Below are 19,353 nucleotides of genomic sequence, written 5' to 3' on the forward strand. Positions count from 1 at the left end.
GATCTTTGGATCCAACCACCGTATCTTTGTAGAAAAGGTGAACGGATCGACTCTACATGGCTGGTTCCCACCGTGAAGCATGGAGGAGGAGGTGTGATGGTGTGGGGGTGCTTTGCTGGAGACACTGTTGGGGATTTATTCAAAATTAAAGGCATAGAGAACCAGCATGCCTACCACAGCATCTTGCAGCAACATGCTATTCCATCCAGTATGCATTTAGTTGGACCATCATTAATTTTTCAACAGGACAATGACCCCAAACACACATCCAGGCTGTGTAAGGGCTATTTGACTAAGAAGGAGAGTGTTGGGGTGCTACGCCAGATGACCTGGTCTCCACAGTCACCAGACCTGAACCCAATCGAGATGGTTTGGGGTGAGCTGGACCGCAGAGTTAAGGCAAAAGGGCCAACAAGTGCTAAGCATCTCTGGGAACTCCTTCAAGACTGTTGGAAAACCATTTCCGGTGACTACCTCTTGAAGCTCATCAAGAGAATGCCAAGAGTGTGCAAAGTAGTAATGAAAGCAAAAGGTGGCTACTTTGAAGAACCTAGAATATAAGACATATTTTCAGTTGTTTCACACTTTTTATGTATTTCATTCCACATGTTTTAATTCATAGTTTTGATGCCTTCAATGTGAATCTACAATTTTCAGAGTCATGGAAATAAAGAAAACTCATTGAATGAGAAGGTGTGTCCAAACTTTTGGTCTGTACTGTGTGTGTGTGTGTGTGTGTATATATATTTATATATATATTAGTCCATGAGCTGCAATCAGAGGTGTTTATATCATATGCTCACTGAGTTCACAAATAGCCTAGTAGTGGAAACGGTGGAGGTCTCATCCTTCACCACTCGTCAGTCATTTGCATAATTGTCCTGATTGAAGGCAGCAGAGTACTTTCCTTGACAAATTGGTATAAGAGGTGGGATAACTGTGTAATCTCAAAGGCTGTTCTTTGACAGTACTCTTTTTAATTATTAATCTCAGGTGTTCAGCCGCATTCACTGCAAACATGAACCATAAAATAAAGCCCACAGCCATATAATCTCCATAAACAAACTTTGGTAGTAGTGTAGGCATGTCAACTTTACCACAGTGAAAATGTATATTTGTAGCAACAGCTAATTCATGAAGTGGTAGACCACAAAAATTCACCTATCCAAAGAATAGGTGATAACTTGCGGATCACCTGATGCCCAACTGCTGGAACCTCCGACTATCTTGAGAACAGAGCTCTGGAAACATTGGGTGAAAGATCCTTTTTAACTGTATAGTTTCTTTTCTGCTTCTTAAAGAGAAGCATCATAATTGGAGATGAGATCATAGTCAACCCTGATTCGACTGACAGTTGTTTCTCTGTGTGAGATATCAGGAGCACCTTTCCTCCCAGACTGATTCTCATTTCGAGATTCGCAATGGATCAGAGGGATACTACCACTGCCAATGTCCCAACCAACACAGTTTGCAGAGCAAGCAACACAGCTTTGAATTAACATCCTGTTTTCCATATCCTCTGGCCTCGTGTCATCTGAGAGCAAAAACCTGCATTTCCACTTATGTTTCTTGTTCAGTGGTGGTTGAGTTTCAGCTCTCCGTCAGCCATCTCTCTGCCCCAGTGAACACCATGTACTTCTGGGTAGAGATGAGCGAACCCATGGACAGCCCAGTCTGAACTTAACCCCAAACAACAAACCACATACAAGTCAAATGGGATGAGACGTTTGGGGCTGTGAAATGTCTGTAGTAAGCGTTAGGGGCTTCCAATGGAAGTTAAATGGTAGTAAGAGCAGGATAGTTATACATACCATGTTTCCCAGAGGATCACTCAGCAGTCAGTCTCTCTTCCAGGCTCGCTAGTTAAGGTTCATGAATATTCACTGCTTCCCCCATCCACTCTGTGTGCCAGTGTCTGTGACTGGTTGCAAACTGCTATACACAACCCTCACCCTGTGTCCGCATGCGTAATTCGATGCAGTCAGTTTGCTGTATGGTAGTAGAAAAAAATAAAAATAAAATGAAGTAGGCTTCCACCATATTTTGATAGCCAGCGCAGGTAAAAACAAAAGCGGCAGGCTGAAGCCTTCACCTGTGAAAAGCCCCCACCTGTGTAAAAAAGACATAAGGTCCCCTCCATTTTTGATATCCAGCCACGGTAAAGCAGACAGGTGGGAGCTGGTGTTATCAGCATGGGAAGACCCATGTATATTGCCCCGGGTGTGCAGTGGGGGAGCCAGTGTGTGACATATGCTGAACTGAGTGACGTCACCTACTCACAGCCAGGATCACCTGTCAGTGTTTCCCAGGGCCTGCAGAGAGCAGACATAGTTATTCTCTCTCCAGGCTGTAGCAGTGCCAGGATCGCCGTGGGACTTCGTATGCATTATGCTGAATCTGCAAGGGTGCTTTCGGAGTAAATAAAGGAGTGAAAGAGTGTGTTTATTTCATTTCAAATAAAGATTTTTTAAATGTTTGTATTGTATTTCTTTTCACTTACAGGATTAGTAATGGAGAGTCTCATAGATGTCTCCCATTACTAATTTAGGGCTTGATGGCAGCTGACAAATCACAGCTGTCATTAACCCCTTATATTACCCCAATTGCCACTGTACCAGTGCAATCAGGATGAGCCAAGTAAAGCCCAGAATTGTTGCATATAACGGTTGTGACAATTCTGGGCAGCTGCGGGCTGGTATTTTTAGACTGGAGGTGCTTCCCATCCTGACAATACGCGCCCCCACCTGTCTGCTTTACCTTGGCTGGATATCAAAACTGGTTGGACCCTACGTCTTTTTGTTTCCCTCTATTTTGACATCCATCCATGAAAAAGCACACAGGTGGGGGCTGCAGCCTGTAGCTGTTGTTTTACCTGTGCTGGCTATCAAAATATTGCGGGAGCCTACATAATTTGTTTTTAAATTTATTTTTCTTTTCACACTACTATAAAGCAAACTGACTGCATCCAATCACAGATGCGGACACAGGGTGTGGGGCGTGTATAGCAGTCTGTAGACAACCGTAGACACTAGCACAGAGGGTGGCCGGGGGAAGCAGTGCAAATTCATGAACCTTAATTAGTGGGCCCAGAAGAGTCACTGCAGCGTGATCCACCGGGAAACATGTTATGTCTAACTATCATGCTCTTACTACCATTTAACATCTATTTGTAGCTCACGTGTTTTTGGGTTTGTTTTCAGTTTTTTTTTGTGCAGTGATTTCCTTGGCCAATCACAACCATGCCAATACTTAGCATTGCTGCAATTGCTTCAGAAGTGCCCACAGCCTAAAACCATGCTGAATGGCTGCTCTGCAACCTTTCAACAATCTTTATTTGGGTGACAAATCTGAACAGGAACCAGACGTACAGTCAAAGGTCTGCGTTCGGTGTTCAGCACCAATCCAGACCCCAAACTTTACAGTTGGGGTTTGCTCTTCCCTACGTCTGGGCACTCCAGGGAGGTTGCAGTTCTGGAACATGACAGCACTGGAGGATAATGGGTTCCAGGTTGCTTTACTTTTGATTCTTCACACATTTATCAGTTAATGTGTGTTGTTTTTTTTTTTTGTTTTTTTTTTTATCTCCACACATTTTGCAACTCTGGTGACTATTTGCAACAAAACCTTGGGAAATGTGTAAAAAATGATTAGATCATCAAAACACTCACTTGCCTAATAAATGTGCACCCAGACTACATAGTAATAATGATGGTCTCTTTTGAAGTCTAGCTACAGTTTGGATATCAATGGAGTGTCTTTATGGAAGACACGGGGGTTCTTGAACAGACCCATCAGCACCCCACGATCATATCTACTAAGAGGTAATGGGGGCGTGGAACAGAGTGCCCCCCCCCCAGACCGTGCAATGTAAATGCCACTATAACAGATGAACAGTGGCCTTTAACAGGTTGAAAAATGAAATTAATAAAAATGCCTACTCCTCATACAAAGAAACAAGGACTCCCTCAGCTCAATCACTGAAAAAACAAAAATGTTACAGGTCTCGGAATATGGCGATAAAAACCCAAAAAATAAGTTTGGTTTTGACATAATTGTACTGACATGGAGAATCATGATTCAGAGTAACTTTTACCACAGAATGTATACCATGAAAACAAAATACACAAAACAATGACAGGATTGAATTTTGTTCCAATTTCACCACACTTGGAAATTTTTTGTTAGTTTTTCAGTACATTGAGTGGTAAAATGAATGGCTTCATGCAAAACTACAATTCAAAAACCAAGCAATCATACAGAAATGTGGAAGAAAAAATAAAACAATTATTGCTCTTGGAAGAAGATGTTATGGGTTGGAGTCAACCGCCTTCACGGGTCAGACTCCGGATGCCCTAGGGTGCTTCTGCTTCCTCATCTGAGTTGCCCCTTGCGGTTACTACACCGGCTTGGCGCCAGTCTCAACGTCTGGTTAACCCCCGTGACGTTCTGCTGGCTGCTCGGTTGCCTGAGCCTAAAGGGGGCTTTACACGCAACTACATCACTAACGAGATGTTGTTGGGGTCACGGAATTTGTGATGCACATCCGGCCTCATTAGCAACGTTGTTGCGTGTGAAACGTACGAGCGACCGCTAACTATCAAAATTACTCACCTAATCGTTGATCGTTAACACATCGTTCATTTCCCAAATGTTGTTGCTGGTTCAGGACGCAGGTTGTTGGTCGTTCCTGAGACAGCACACATCGCTGTGTGTGACACCCCAGGAACGACGAACAGCACCGTACCTGCGTCCTCCGCCTCTACGCTTCTATTGGACGCCTGCCGTGTGACGTCGCTGTGACGCCACACAAACCGCCCCCTTAGAAAAGAGGCTGTTTGCCGGCCACAGCAACGTCGCTAGGAAGGTAAGTCCATGTGACGGGGCCTAGCGATATTGTGCGCCACGGGCAGCGATTTTCCCGTGACGTACAAACGACGGGGGCGGTTGCGATCGGCAGCGACATCGCTAGTAATGTCGCTGTGTGTAAAGTGGCCTTTAGTCCAGAAATCTGACTACTGAGCATGATTGGGTTGTTTGTGCTCTGCCAGAGCCTAAATCCAGAAATTGCGCTACTGAGCATGCTCGGCCTGTATGTGCTCACTTTGATTTTAAGTCCAGAGAACAGACCACAACATGTGCGTGAAGTGGCGCCTTTTGATTGGTTGAACGTCAGCTGTCCCGATAACGTGGCATCCCGGGATTGGCTTGTGGACTACACCCACGCTGACTGGGCATGAGGCTTTTTAGGGTGGTGCTTAAGTTATATAAGGATGCCGCCCACGCCAGTCGGTGCGTAGTCGTCACCAAGCCTCATGGTGTGAGGTTGTCTGTACTATTGTATTGCGTCCATGTATACTGCGTGTGCTGGATAAAGGTAGCGCCCCATGGGGCAGGTGTTTTAAGCTACTCGTTGCCGGGCCAGGGGTATAGATCATCTGCATTGTCACAGGGTGGCCTGGCCCGGTTCCGTTACCCTGAGGCGTACAGGTGCCAGCGCCGGTAAAGGAGAGGCAGGGGCTGCGGTTCCAAGTCTTTTAACTCACAGGTAGTTCAGGCGCTGCCCCAGAGTACCAATCTCTGCTGCGATGGGCTCCAGCCCCTGTAAGGCTTTTAGTGAAGTGTCCCTCGGTTGCTGTCCGGAATCCGGGCCGAGCCTCCTGCTCCAAGCCACGGGCCCATGAAGAGACAAGACCAAATCCTGTTGTGAGTGTTAGATGTTATCCCAAGCTGTGCCCAGGAAGGTTCTGCCGTAAGTGTGATGGTTGTGCCTACTTCTACCCCATGTGGTGCCTGCCCCCAGTGGCTGTCCTAGGGACTGGGAAAGTCCCATTCTTTGTGATGGCTAACTCCCCTGTCTGCCCTAGTCCAACCCCCTGTGAGTAAGCACCTTACTTTTGTTTGTGTGTGTTTTGTTAAGGCACCGGCAGGTTAACCCCCTTCTGACCCGAGATAGATATTACCCCTGAAAAGTGGTGTAATACCCTGTGGCGCCTGGAGCCCAGGGGCGCCACATAAGCTTGCGATACTCTCCGCATACAGTGTGCGCTAGTTAAGCGTGCCATACCCACTTTATACTGTATGTGCTAAGAGTGCAAAACTCCACAGAGAGACAGGTCGATTGAATTGCGTTTTATTCTTCTACTATCTAGCTTGAATTTGTGTCTGTTCTGTCTTCTCTTTGTTTTTACTACAACAGCACAGCTTGTAGTCTGTCTCTATATCCTTTTAGTTATTAGTGTTTTCATTTTGCACTGCTGTCTGGTCTGTGTGAAGTCAACACAGACTACAGTGCGCCCGTTTATTAATCACCTGCAACTGTTGTTGTTCGCTCTGCCCTCTGGGCTCTTAGCTGCTAATTGCCAACTTCAGTACGGTGAACCCTGGGTTGCGCTTAGGATCTATACATGGGCGTACCCAGGATCAAAACTAGGCGGGGGCAAGCCATGGTCGGTCAAGTACACATTACTTGAGGACACTGAGGGAGGCCGTACACATTATTGGGAGACGCTGGGGGCCTGTGGGATATAAACATTACTGAGGGACAATGGGGGGCATACACATTACTGGGAAATGTTGGGAGGCATGCACATTATCTACTGTACCCTCACCCATCCCCCTCACCCACTATACCAGTGCATGACCAGCTCTGCCCTTAACTACTGTACCCTGCCTCACCCATCCCCCTCACCCCACTATACTGCTGCACAGCCCATCAGCCTCACTTCACTATACATACAGAATTATATACAGAAATTTTCAAGGAAAAAAAGAGGGGCAGGAGGCCCACAGCGGAGGGGCAGGAGGCCCACAGCAGAGGGGCAGGAGGCCCACAGCAGAGGGGCAGGAGGACCACAGCAGGGAGGCATGAGACCACGGGCCAGAGGTTTCCCATCCCTTATCTAGCTGAAGCAAGGCAGGGGTCAGCAGGCCTGCAGTCGAGGGGCCTGTGGTCTGCGGGGCCTGTGGTCGGCGGGTCTGCAATCCGGCAGTCGGGAAGTCTGCGGGCTGCCTTAGGCAGACCTTAGCGGGCCCCCCTTCGGCTGGGATCAGCACCTCACCACCCCAACGATCATCTTCAGCTTACAGCACTTACCTGTCCCCGCTGGATGCCAGGTCCTCGCCACCTCCGCGTTGTACGCAGCACTGTGAAGAGGCGCAGAGTGATGACCTCATCACAGTGCTGTGTGATAACGCGACGCCTCCCTGCGCTACTCGCTTCCGGCCACATGGCTAATTTGCATGCGATGTCCTAGAAGGGCTTCGCCTGCAATTTAGCCATGTGTGCAGTGGAAGAAACGACACAGCCGGGCCCCTCTGCTGTGCCTGTGACTGGGGCCTGGTGAAGAGAAGGGGTCCATCCTACCTGGGGCTTAACAAATCCAAGTAATTACCCCGGGCCTGACCGGGCCCCCTCTCTTCACCGAGCCCGGTACACCAGGCACAGTAGTAATGCCCTGATGGCGGCCCTGCCCTGCTTCTAGGGGGGGGCAGCTCCCCCCCCTTGCCCCAGCGTGGGTACGCCCATGGATCTATACCTTATCATTCCTAAGCCGCCAACACCGTAACAGAAGGGGAGGAAAAACAAAAGCGCAGTAAGGAATTTTGGCTGTGTAGGGAAGAGGTTAAAGCATATTGCTCAGTGTATGAGATGTAATGATTCGGACTGATCTCCTGGTCTAACTTTCTGAATGAATCAGTGTGGGGAGTGGAGCAATGCAGCTGAGGTTTGCTGTGTCACATTACAAAACCCTCTAGTATTTTTTGCCTTTCCTAATATGGTTAACTCCGCTAGCCCTTCCCTGTACACTTCCTGCCCACAGATGTGTCAGTAGCAATCACACTTATACTCACAGTAACTTGTAATCATTCTGCTGTGAGATCAGAGCAGGGTCTCATTGTATCTCACACAGGAGTAGCACAGAACAGGTAGGTTAATCCTGTATGAGATATAATGAGAACTTGCTCTCATATCACTGCAGAGCGATTACAATTTGTACAGAGCACAGCAGACATAAGTGTGATCATATCTCAGAGAGCTGCTGTAAACTGTGGTTGGGGTGTGTTCTTCCTCTGCTGTGTTGCCGCCTGTTTATGATTGGTCAGTATATTACAGAGGGAAGTACACGCCCCCAGTGAAAACTATCTGATATCACCCACTTGGCTTAATAAAAGTGAACTCATTATGTGCAATAAAATAAAAAAATAAATATTCTATTCTGCTCTGCAGACACAATTACATCATGTGTCCAATATAACATGAAAAAATTGGTGAAAGAACCTGCGTGAAAGTATAGACTGATAAATCTACTTTATTTTGTAACACTGCCACAAAAGCTGCTGTGTAATTTCATCCTAAAAATGTAAATGAATACTTAAGAAAATAAAGCATTATATCCCAAAATATACACATTACATAACAGATCACATACAATATTTACCCATAGCTCGTTCTATTTCTGTAATAGTATCTTCTGCTCTCTTAGTAACTCCCCAGTTCCACAGGTTAATAGCACATTCTTCTGTCTACAAGTTAAAATGACATAGGGTATTTAATATCCATTTACTATGCTTGATCCTTGTTAAAAATAGGATTGACGTAAAATATGCTTAGCCAGTATATTAACGATTGGAGAGAAATAGGTGCAAAATCATATGTGGATTTATTCAATAAAAGTTAAAGTCATTACAGAAAAATAATGTCTTGGCTTTAGTTAGTGAAGAGAGAAAGATAAGAAGATAGAGAAAAAGTGTCCATTTATCTTACATAGCTGTGATGTTGTGATAAGCCGTCCTCTCTCTGGTTCGTCTGGTTGAGAATGGTCCCATTCTAACCCTTTGAAGTGTGGTCTGCTTAAATATAATTAGCCCCACCCCCTGATTCTCCTTGTCTCTTTAAATGGTTTTGAAACATTATTTCAAGAACTCACTATCATTTTTAGCTATGGCATTATGTCATATCACGTGGTCCAAAATCTGCAGAGTAAAGCTGGTGTCACACATAACGACGACGACAACGACGTCGCTGCTACGTCACCATTTTCTGTGACGTTGCAGCGACGTCCCGTCGCTGTCGCTGTGTGTGACATCCAGCAACGACCTGGCCCCTGCTGTGAGGTCGCCGGTCGTTGCTGAATGTCCAGCTTCATTTTTTGGTCGTCACTCTCCCGCTGTGACACACACATCGCTGTGTGTGACAGCGAGAGAGCGACGAAATGAAGCGATCAGGAGCCGGCACTGGCAGCTGCGGTAAGCTGTAACCAGCGTAAACATCGGGTAACCAAGGGAAGCCCTTTCCCTGGTTACCCGATGTTTACGCTGGTTACCAGCCTCCGCTCTTGCTGCCAGTGCCGGCTCCTGCACTGTGACATGTGGCTGCAGTATGCATCGGGTAATTAACCCGATGTATACTGTAGCAAGGAGAGCAAGGAGCCAGCGCTAAGCAGTGCGCGCGGCTCCCTGCTCTCTGCACTGTGACATGTAGCTGCAGTACACATCGGGTTAATTAACCCGATGTGTACTGTACCTAGGAGAGCAAGGAGCCAGCGCTAAGCGCGGCTCCCTGCTCTCTGCACATGTAGCACAGCGACGTTATGATCGCTGCTTCTGCTGTGTTTGACAGCTAAGCAGCGATCATAACAGCGACTTACAAGGTCGCTGTTACGTCACCGAAAATGGTGACGTAACAGCGACGTCGTTGTCGCTGTCGCTTAGTGTGACACCAGCTTAAGTGTCATGCGCAGTACAGACTTGTAAAACCAAACAATTTACCCTTTTCCATAGAATGTATAGACCCTTTGAAGCTTACTGACCCTTGACCTTAGTGTAACACTTAGAAAGACTTCAATGCTAATTTCAGATCTTTGCTCAAATACCAGATAGAATATAGCACTGAGCTGTCAGCTATTGATGTACCATGTCAGATGGCTTGGTTCTAACTATGTCAGATGCTTTTTGACTAGAAATTTCAACTCACAGACACTCTTAAAGGGATGGGCGAAAATACATACATTTTATGAATGCATGTAATCAAGTTTATGAATCAAATCTCTATAAACTCACTATTTTACAATCCCTCCTTTTGAAGATTTGATGAATCCTGTGAAACCTTGTGTCATCATTCGTATCGCATACATTCTTGTTGAAAATTCTAGACCAATATCTGACTTGATAAACCAATCTGAAACTTTCTGTCAAAAAGTCATCTTCCGATTTAACATTCCTCTAAGAATGTTATCTCCCTGTTTCATTTCTATTTTTATATTCTTATATATCTTCTGAATTCTACACATCACAAAAACTTGATAAATAATACACATCAAAACTAATAAAAATATGATTATGATGGAATTAAATAAAACATTTCTAACCGCTGTCTGAATTGGTGACTGAGACCAGGTATGTACTGACTTCCCAAAACTCTTCCACCAAGTTTTACCTGACATTCCATTCCATTCGTGTTCAATATAATTTAATTCACCTTGTTCATGCCTGAATATAATTTCTGCTTCCTTTAACTGTTTCGTTAATAAATCTAACAAACCCTTATTTTTCTTTATTTCACTTGTCCACATATCCCAAGGGAAATCATTTATTTGTGATAAATTGAATTGTATGGGAAATTCCGTTAAGTTTCTCTTTCCTATAGAAGTGATATTAAAACTTCCTTCCTTCTTTGAAACAGATCTCACATTTCCTTCTATACAATACAAACTCATAGGTAGATTTTCCTTATGCACACAAGTAGAACAGAAAGCAGAAACCATTTCTGTCTCAGACATGACCTGGAAACAAATCTTATTTGGACTTACTGGAGTCACCAGATCATGTATTGTCTGTACAGTCTCTATTCTCGCATGACAAGAGGAATGATTATGAAAACAAGAATGATAGATCACCTTATCCTGTCCAGGTAGACACATCACCTTAGAAACAAAATGTAAACATGAAGAAATGTCTACTTGTTTAATGTTCACATCAAATGCAAAATCTGTGTACTACAGTTGATAGAACACCTGTTGTATGTTACTCACAGGTATACCCAAAACTGTAACAGGAACAATAGTCCCTTCTCTTCCGATCACCGGGATTAGCGATGTGCCAACACAAATGTTTTGTTCACATCCTAACCACTTATTTACCCACAAATCCGTATGATTCAATGCAAAATCATACTCTACAGGTAAATTTCGCAGTATTCCCAGTGGAGTAATTCCACTCTGTAAAGCCTGTGCAATCATTTTCAGATTAGTGGAATACTCTACCTGTATCTCCAGGCACGCTTTAGCTACGTGTGTTTCGTGTGTGCTTTCCACGAGAGCTAATGTAGCATCCTGTAGATGTGACACGGAAGACCCTAGTACAGCAGCTGTATTCATAACCATTTTTTCAAGAAGTTGATTCAAACTCTTCTGAATCTTTACTCCTTTTCCTCCAATGAAACCAATATTATCCAAATCTGACTTAAGTGACTGTATATTCATGGCATTAGTCAGACTTCCCACTGTCCCAATTCCTCCCAGAATTCCTTCTAACACTCCTCTCTTACTTCTAATCTGAGTTGTTCTTCTCCCAAACCATTGTTCTATCCCCATCTCCATGTTTATGAGATGTGATTGACACTGAGGAAACCTGGTAGAGATTTTCCAATGAGACATATTGAAAGTCCATACCATTGTCATAAATTCTCCATCCCTTAATAAAGACTTAGACTGAAATTGATTAATTTGGAAAGGAGTAGATGGCATGAATCTTGTGTTTGTGCATGCATTATCTGCTGCTGACCAAATATTCACACTAACATCTTTACATTGTCTGTAATGAGTCTTTGTTTCCACGCAACACTGGTAAATTCCAGAGTCCCTGGAAGATGGATTTTCTATGGAAAAAATGAAATTCTCATCCATCCATCTGATATTACCAATCTGACCTCTGTGAATGACATTAGTTGGACTGTTTAAAAAACTTCCCAAAAATTATGAATTTTTGGTCCATGTCAACAGAGACTCAGAAGGCAATTTCAACCGTGTGTTACATTTCAACATTATGGGAAATGTATTTTCTTTATTATGTACTGTCTGTGGTGAAACCCTTATTTCCGGAACTATAGTGTTAGTAACGGTAAACACTACAGATACCTGAACTTGTACAGGTTCCTGTGTTATCTGGAAATTCCATGTTTTGACCCAATCTTTATCTCCTTCTGTAATGGAGAGTAAAGAAGGATCCAGAATTTTCCCAAAAACCTGAGTTTTTAACAAAATTTCTGTTTTGGATCTTCCAAACTTTCCCCTAGCAATCATGTCATTTGTAATATCACCGGACCATACAGCAGGTTCATCACCTCTGATCTCTATGTTCCAGTATAGTACATCTATAGGAGAACATGTTCCCATGTACCCGTTTTGTTAATGTGTACATACTCTTCTTGTAATTGTGTGAATCTAGTTTTAGGTCCTGCAATAGCATGTAATATTATGTCTGTGTCGTGTATGAAATGTAATTCAATGCAACATTTTGTTCCATATCCCATGCAGATATTTCCTGTTATCTCCACAGAATCATCCGTGATGTTCTCTGTCAGTAAGTTCAGTGTCTCTGATCCTCTCGGTCTTCGTGAATGTTGAATCTCTCTAGTCCGCTCATTCACATCATTGGTGATTGTTCCTTGATATAACTTGTAGACAAAGACTGAAATAAAGCAAAGCAGCAGGAAAGTCGTTCCCATCACATAGAAGCTTTTCTTGAGCTTGGGAAAATGTTCTTTTTCCGGAAGGCTTGATGTCATCTTTCCTTCATCTTTCTTTAGGTTCCTTATTCCAGTTCTTATCGGAATCCATTTCTTCCTGGAAAGAAATGCAGTATCATTATTTTGCCACAAATATCTTGCACTGATCAATGTGGACCCACACTTTTTATGTTTTTCGGGTATTTTTTACCACATTTGATGCTCGTTGCACGAGAATCATGACTTGTCCCATAGTCTCAAGGACTTCAAATGGACCTTCCCAATTACACTCCCATGGACCACTCTTGCGAAAGGTTTTAATCATCACTAGAGCACCTTTCTTGAATTTGGACTCATAGGGTGGCTCCATTTTCTGCATTCTCAATGCCGCATATGGCAGAATCGCTTTCAGGTTCTCCTGTAGCGATCTCAACCATTGGGACCTTGAGATAGCATCTTTTTGTGGAGTGGATAAAAATGGCTCATGTGGAAACCACAATGGCATTTTTCTTCCCGTCATCAACTCAAACGGAGTTAATTGAGTTGTAGAAGAGATTGAACCTCTTATACTCATGAGTATGAAGGGTACTTTTTCAACCCAGGTGTTACCTTTATCCAAAAGCATCTTTGCAATTCTGGATTTGATTGTTCTATTCATTCTTTCCACAATTCCCGCAGATTGTGGATGATAGGGGACATGAAATTGCTGTCGTGCCCCTAGAATAGCACAAGCAGTTTGCATGATTTTACCTGTGAAATGTCTACCTCGATCGGAGGTAATCATCCTTGGGGTTCCCCAAGTACAAAAGACATGTTGTACCAATTCCCTTGCTGTGGACAAAGCATCATCTTTCCTAACAGGTAATATTTCTACCCATTTTGAGAACACATCTACCACAATTAATGCATACCTGAGACCATGTTTACCTGAGGGTAAAGGACCCATATAGTCTATTTGCAGTGTAGACCATGGACTATCTGCAGGTGCGATTCGTAGAAGTGGTGGTTTCTGTCCTTTAGGTCTTGGATTTATTTGGGCACAAATGAGACATGATAGTACAACACTTTGAACTGTTTCGTCCATTTTTTCCCAATAAAATTTCTCCTTGAGAATGACTAACAATTTCTGTTGACCCAAGTGACCTAAACTCTCATGGTTGTATCGAGTGAATTCTACCTGTAGATGTTTTGGTACAACGGGGCGCAATTCTCCATTTGAATTGTGACACAAAACCCCATTTTCACAGATAAAAGGAGGCTTTGTATCATCCTGAGAAGTAACAAGAGAAGGATCTTTTCTCTGTTCTTCTGCAAATGAAGGTATGTACGTATCTGTTCTCTGAACCGCTGAAATCTCAGAAGGTTCAGAGTCAAACACTTCCTCTCCTGTCAGGGCAGCTTCTTTGGCTAGAGCATCTGCGGTTGCATTTCCTACAGATAACTAATCATCAGATTTTTTATGTGCAGCGACTTTCACTATAGCAAAACTATTTGGGGCCCTAGATGCTATTTCAAAAATTGCTTTTAGAGTGTCACTGTGCACCAAGGTCTTGTTGGAAGAATCCACATAACCTCTTCTCTCCCAGATAGGCAGATAATCGGTTAGGGACCTGACAACATAGGAGCTATCACTGGCGATTACCATTGGAGTCTGATTATCAGCTTCATTTAGCTGTAGGACCATTCTTACCGCTTCTATCTCTGCCCTTTGAGCTGAGAAATGACTCGGTAACTTGTGTTTTACCACTTGTCCTCGCTTGGAATAGAAAATTCCATATCCTGTGTAATAGTGTCCTTCCAGAAAAAATCTAGAACCGTCTACAAACACAGGTCCATCTATGTCTTCCGACTGTCATCTGAAGAGAGATGGACTTGGTTCATGGAACGTTTGTAGGCAATCATGGGTTTGTCCTTCATATTGCATCAATTGAGGAAGAACATATTTAGCCTTATAATCTACCTCAATTTGATTTGGAGACAATGAGAGCAACCAATGGGCAAATCTCTGATGTGACACACCTGGGATGTTTTCTCAAAGAGAAGTTTCAGTGTGGAATGTGGCGTTTGGAGAATAACCTTTTGGAACCCGATGATGTGTTGGGTTATTTTTATCGCAAAATACACTCCCACCAGGTGTCTTGCGCACACCTCAAACCCCCTCTCAACAGGTGAGAGAAGCTTAGAGAAGTAACCCAAGATTCTCCATTCCCCCCCCTTGCAGCTGCAGCAAAACCACAGAGATGCTTGTCTCTGAAGTGTGTGCTTGGAGCGCAAAAGGTGCGTTCTTTTCTACCATACTTAACGCAGGTGCGTGTTATAGATCATGTTTCAATCGTGTGAAGGCTTTTTCCTGTTCGACACCCCAGGGACCAAAATAATCATCATTATCACCTTTTAAAAGATCATACAAAGGTTTGGCTTTGTCAGCAAAATTTTCAATGAAATCCCTTGAGTAATTTACAAGTCCTAAAAAATGTCTTAGTGCCTTGTGTGATGTTGGAATTGGAAGGGATGCAATTGCCTCAATTCTGTCCTGTAGGGGTCTCCGTTTACCTGGACTTAGCAGAACTCCTAAAAATCTGACCTCAGTGTGCATCAGCTTGACCTTTTTGGTATTCAGTTTTAATCCTGCATCATGCAGCAACCCAAACAATTCTACCAGTAGAGAAATATGCAAATCCTCATCCTCTGTACTCAGCAAGATATCGTCCACATACTGCAATAAACATTCCGGACGAATTTTCGACAAAACGTTCGCTAGCGCCTGATGAAAAATGCTTGGCGACATACTAGCCCCTTGAGGAAGACGACAACATACAAATTGTTGATCCAGGTGATTAAATGCGAGCTTATACTGACAACTTTTCTCAATCGGTATACTGAAGAAACCATTAATGATATTCAATACTGAGAAATACTTTGCCTTTGCATTCAATCTCGACATCATGTCATGTGTATCAGCTACAATCCGTGCAACATTGGGAGTAAACTTATTGAACATCCTCAAGTCCAATATCATCCGATAGCTACCATCGCTTTTCAGAAAACACCACAATGGATTGTTACAGACAGAATTTGCCTTACGTATCACACCTTGAGCCAACAATTCCTGAATAATTTTAGACATCGGAGCCACTGACTCTGGATGCAACTTATACTGACGCTGTGGAGGCGGGTCCCTCCCTTCAATTTTAACAACAACGTCCTTCATAGTTCCTACTTCATTCCTGTACTGAGCCCATAAAGAAGGAAACCTTTGCACTATCTCAGTCAATACTTCATTACCACCAGTTTCAGGCCACAAATGGTCTGATGACACTACATCGGTCAAACAAATGGTTCCAACATGACTATATTCACTTGGATCAATAACTACCGCCTTACAACCGTTAGAGTCTTTCCAAACTATTTTGTTGCCCAAATCAATAATCCAGCCATGCTTTTCCATAAAATCAGTGCCAATTATGTTCTCAGTATCCTGACAACACCAAATATCCATTTTCGTTTTAAAAAAAACAGGTATTTCCAAAGAAACATCCTGCGCTAAAGTTACCTTTATTCCATTTTTACCACTGAAACCAACAATTGTACATACAGGGGAATCTGGCTTTAAATGTAAATCAACATTTGTGACACTCAATTGCGCACCTGTATCAAGGAGAAACGTTACTTCCTGGCCTTCAAGATTTACCTTTAAAAACGGTCGACCACAGCTATCCATTGAAACTCGAGTGACAAATTCCAGTGGATGGAGCCTGGGGACCGACTTCGCTAGTCAGGATGATGGAGAAGGGAGAAGAGCAGCAGGTGTCTTGCTCCTTCCATCCAATCCCTGTATGGTCATTTCCCTAATTTGTTTGGTAAGTGGTGCATATGGTGATTGGTTATTTCTGTTGTCAGTATGAGTGGGCGTGTATGAAGGTGGAGGTGCTGAAGATGGGGGAGGTGCACTGGATGTGTTTGGCATCAGTCCATTTTCTTTACCCAGCCTTTCCTCAGCTCCTGCCCTTAGGAATTTCTTGCATTCCCACTTCAGATGTCCGGGTAGGCCACAGAAAAAGCAGTGTATTGTGCTCTTTCTGTTACCACCCCCTGAATTCTTGTTTTTAGAATTCAGCACGGGTCTTTTGTTTTTGGTTTGTTTGGGATACTAATGATGTGTCATTTGTTTCCTCTATCATGGCTATTTTTGACTTTACCTGATTTTGCTTCATTCGTCTACGTATTCTATCAATAAATTACGTGGCCTCTTGTAAATTGTCCATCCTAGAAGCAATTTCGAATGAAGCAGAGTCCAAATATTTAAATTTTTTTACAAAGGCCTTAACCATGGAAGTCGGTTCTTGATCAGATCCGATTTCCATTACCATACGATACCCTTGTTCGAATTTCACTAAGAATATGAATGGATCCTCCTGTATGTGTTTTTTAAGGTTTTCTAATAATTCGACTGTTGGGGTAGACTCTCCTGTGGTAAAAAGAATTAACTGTCTCAGCCTATCTTCCTTTGTGTCATGGATCAGGTCATCGTGTTCGTTTGGCCTAGGTGTGGCTTGTAACCTTTTTGCCATGTGGGAGGGAAGCCATACCCTGAATATCTTGTTTCTCTGATCATCTGTCAGATTATATTTGTCCGAATGTGATTCAAAAATGTCCGCATTATGGAAGGCGTCCATTTTATCATCATATTTGGGTATGTCTTTAATGATTTTCATTAATTGGTCATGGATTTTAATGTTAAGACGGGCTGCCTTCTCATGTAACTTCTTTTTACGCAGTTCCTCCTCATTTAGACTCTCGTCAACAGCTGTGTCCAGCTGTTCCGGGATGTCTGAACCTGAGGCAGGTGATGCTGAAGCATCTTTCTTGTTCTGTCTCGTATTAACAGATACATGTTTTGTATTTGCAGAAACATAGTTAATATCTCTCCGTAATTTTTATATTAAATCTGCTCTAGTTTCCAACTGATCCTCCAGATGCTCAATATGTTCTGCTAATATTGAGCAATTTGGACAATCTGTTGTTTCTGCATCTACTATGTGCGTATCTGTTGTATTGGGTGTATCTGTCACCATGCAGATGGTGTGTGCTGGCTGTGCCCCCCCCACCATGGAGTTGTAAGTGTAAACCATACCCAATACATTCTGTATCTTTTTCTGTTACTTTTTCACAGTAAAAAAGTTCTTATCCGACTTAGGCGGGCTTTGCACACTGCGACATCGCAGGTGCGATGTCGGTGGGGTCAAATTGAAAGTGACGCACATCCGGCATCGCATGCGACATCGCAGTGTGTAAAGCCTGGATGATACGATTAACGAGCGCAAAAGCGTCGTAATCGTATCATCAGTACAGCGTCGGCGTAATCCATAATTACGCTGACGCGACGGTCCGATGTTGTTCCTCGTTCCTGCGGCAGCACACATCGCTGTATGTGAAGCCGCAGGAGCGAGGAACATCTCCTACCGGCGTCACTGCGGCTTCCGTAGGATATGCGGAAGGAAGGAGATGGGCAGGATGTTTACATCCTGCTCATCTCCGCCCCTCCGCTCCGATTGGCCGCCTGCCATGTGACGTCGCAGTGACGCCGCACGACCCGCCCCCTTAACAAGGAGGCGGGTCGCCGGCCACAGGCACGTCGCACGGCAGGTGAGTGTGTGTGTGAAGCTGGCGTAGCGATAATTTTCGCTACGCCAGCTATCACCACATATCGCTGCTGTGACGAGGGCGGGAACTATCGCACTCGGCATCGCAGCATCGGCCTGCGATGTCGTAGTGTGCAAAGCCCGCCTTAGTGTTCTCAATTTCACATTGCCGGTACAGATTTGACCATAATTGTGCGCCAGTTTGCGTATGATCAAATGTATACTCCACATTACTTTTTCTAGAATAATCATGAATGAAATCCATATCTCACCAATATGTGATGCGTTGTCCTGGAATGGCTCCAATCGTCTATGGGTCGATCCTCTGTGTCCTAGAAGGATTACCCTGGGGATCTCCTGGATTGGAAGTCCTCAGAGGTCCATCAAGGCCCGACACATACGACCTCCGTGCAGCTTTGTAACGTCAAACCTCTCTAAGGTTCCGTGATGTAGACACTGTGTGCGTCGTTCCTGCAGTCTTTGGACAGATATATTACTCCACGACCCCCCCTTATCAGACAAAAGGCAGGGAAGACGTAACAAGAAGTCCCGCAGCAGGAAAAGCAGTGTGAAAAAAAAAATCACCACGCACAGAAAAACACCTGTGCCTCTCAATCATTCAGGCTGGCCTCGCCAAATATGTTAAAAATAGGATTGACGTAAAATATGCTTAGCCAGTATATTAACGATTGGAGAGAAATAGGTGCAAAATCATATGTGGATTTATTCAATAAAAGTTAAAGTCATTACAGAAAAATAATGTCTTGGCTTTAGTTAGTGAAGAGAGAAAGATAAGAAGATAGAGAAAAAGAGTCCATTTATCTTACATAGCTGTGATGTTGTGATAAGCCGTCCTCTCTCTGGTTCCTCTGGTTGAGAATGGTCCCATTCTAACCCTTTGAAGTGTGGTCTGCTTAAATATAATTAGCCCCACCCCCTGATTCTCCTTGTCTCTTTAAATGGTTTTAAAACATTATTTCAAGAACT

The 19,353-nt window shown here is 43.7% G+C and overlaps 1 protein-coding gene across 1 annotated transcript in view; it reads right to left on the minus strand.

Annotated features, from left to right (window-relative positions):
• The window catches only part of TEX11 (testis expressed 11), a 1,632,405-nt gene that overhangs the window by 1,524,327 nt on the left and 88,725 nt on the right, over positions 1-19,353 (minus strand). The window contains exon 3 of the mRNA XM_075324897.1: positions 8,439-8,523. Within this exon, the coding sequence (XP_075181012.1) occupies positions 8,439-8,523 (85 nt within the window). The remainder of the gene's footprint in view (positions 1-8,438; positions 8,524-19,353) is intronic.

Source organism: Anomaloglossus baeobatrachus, chromosome 9 (genome assembly GCF_048569485.1).
Source record: "Anomaloglossus baeobatrachus isolate aAnoBae1 chromosome 9, aAnoBae1.hap1, whole genome shotgun sequence".
Taxonomy (NCBI): domain Eukaryota; kingdom Metazoa; phylum Chordata; class Amphibia; order Anura; family Aromobatidae; genus Anomaloglossus; species Anomaloglossus baeobatrachus.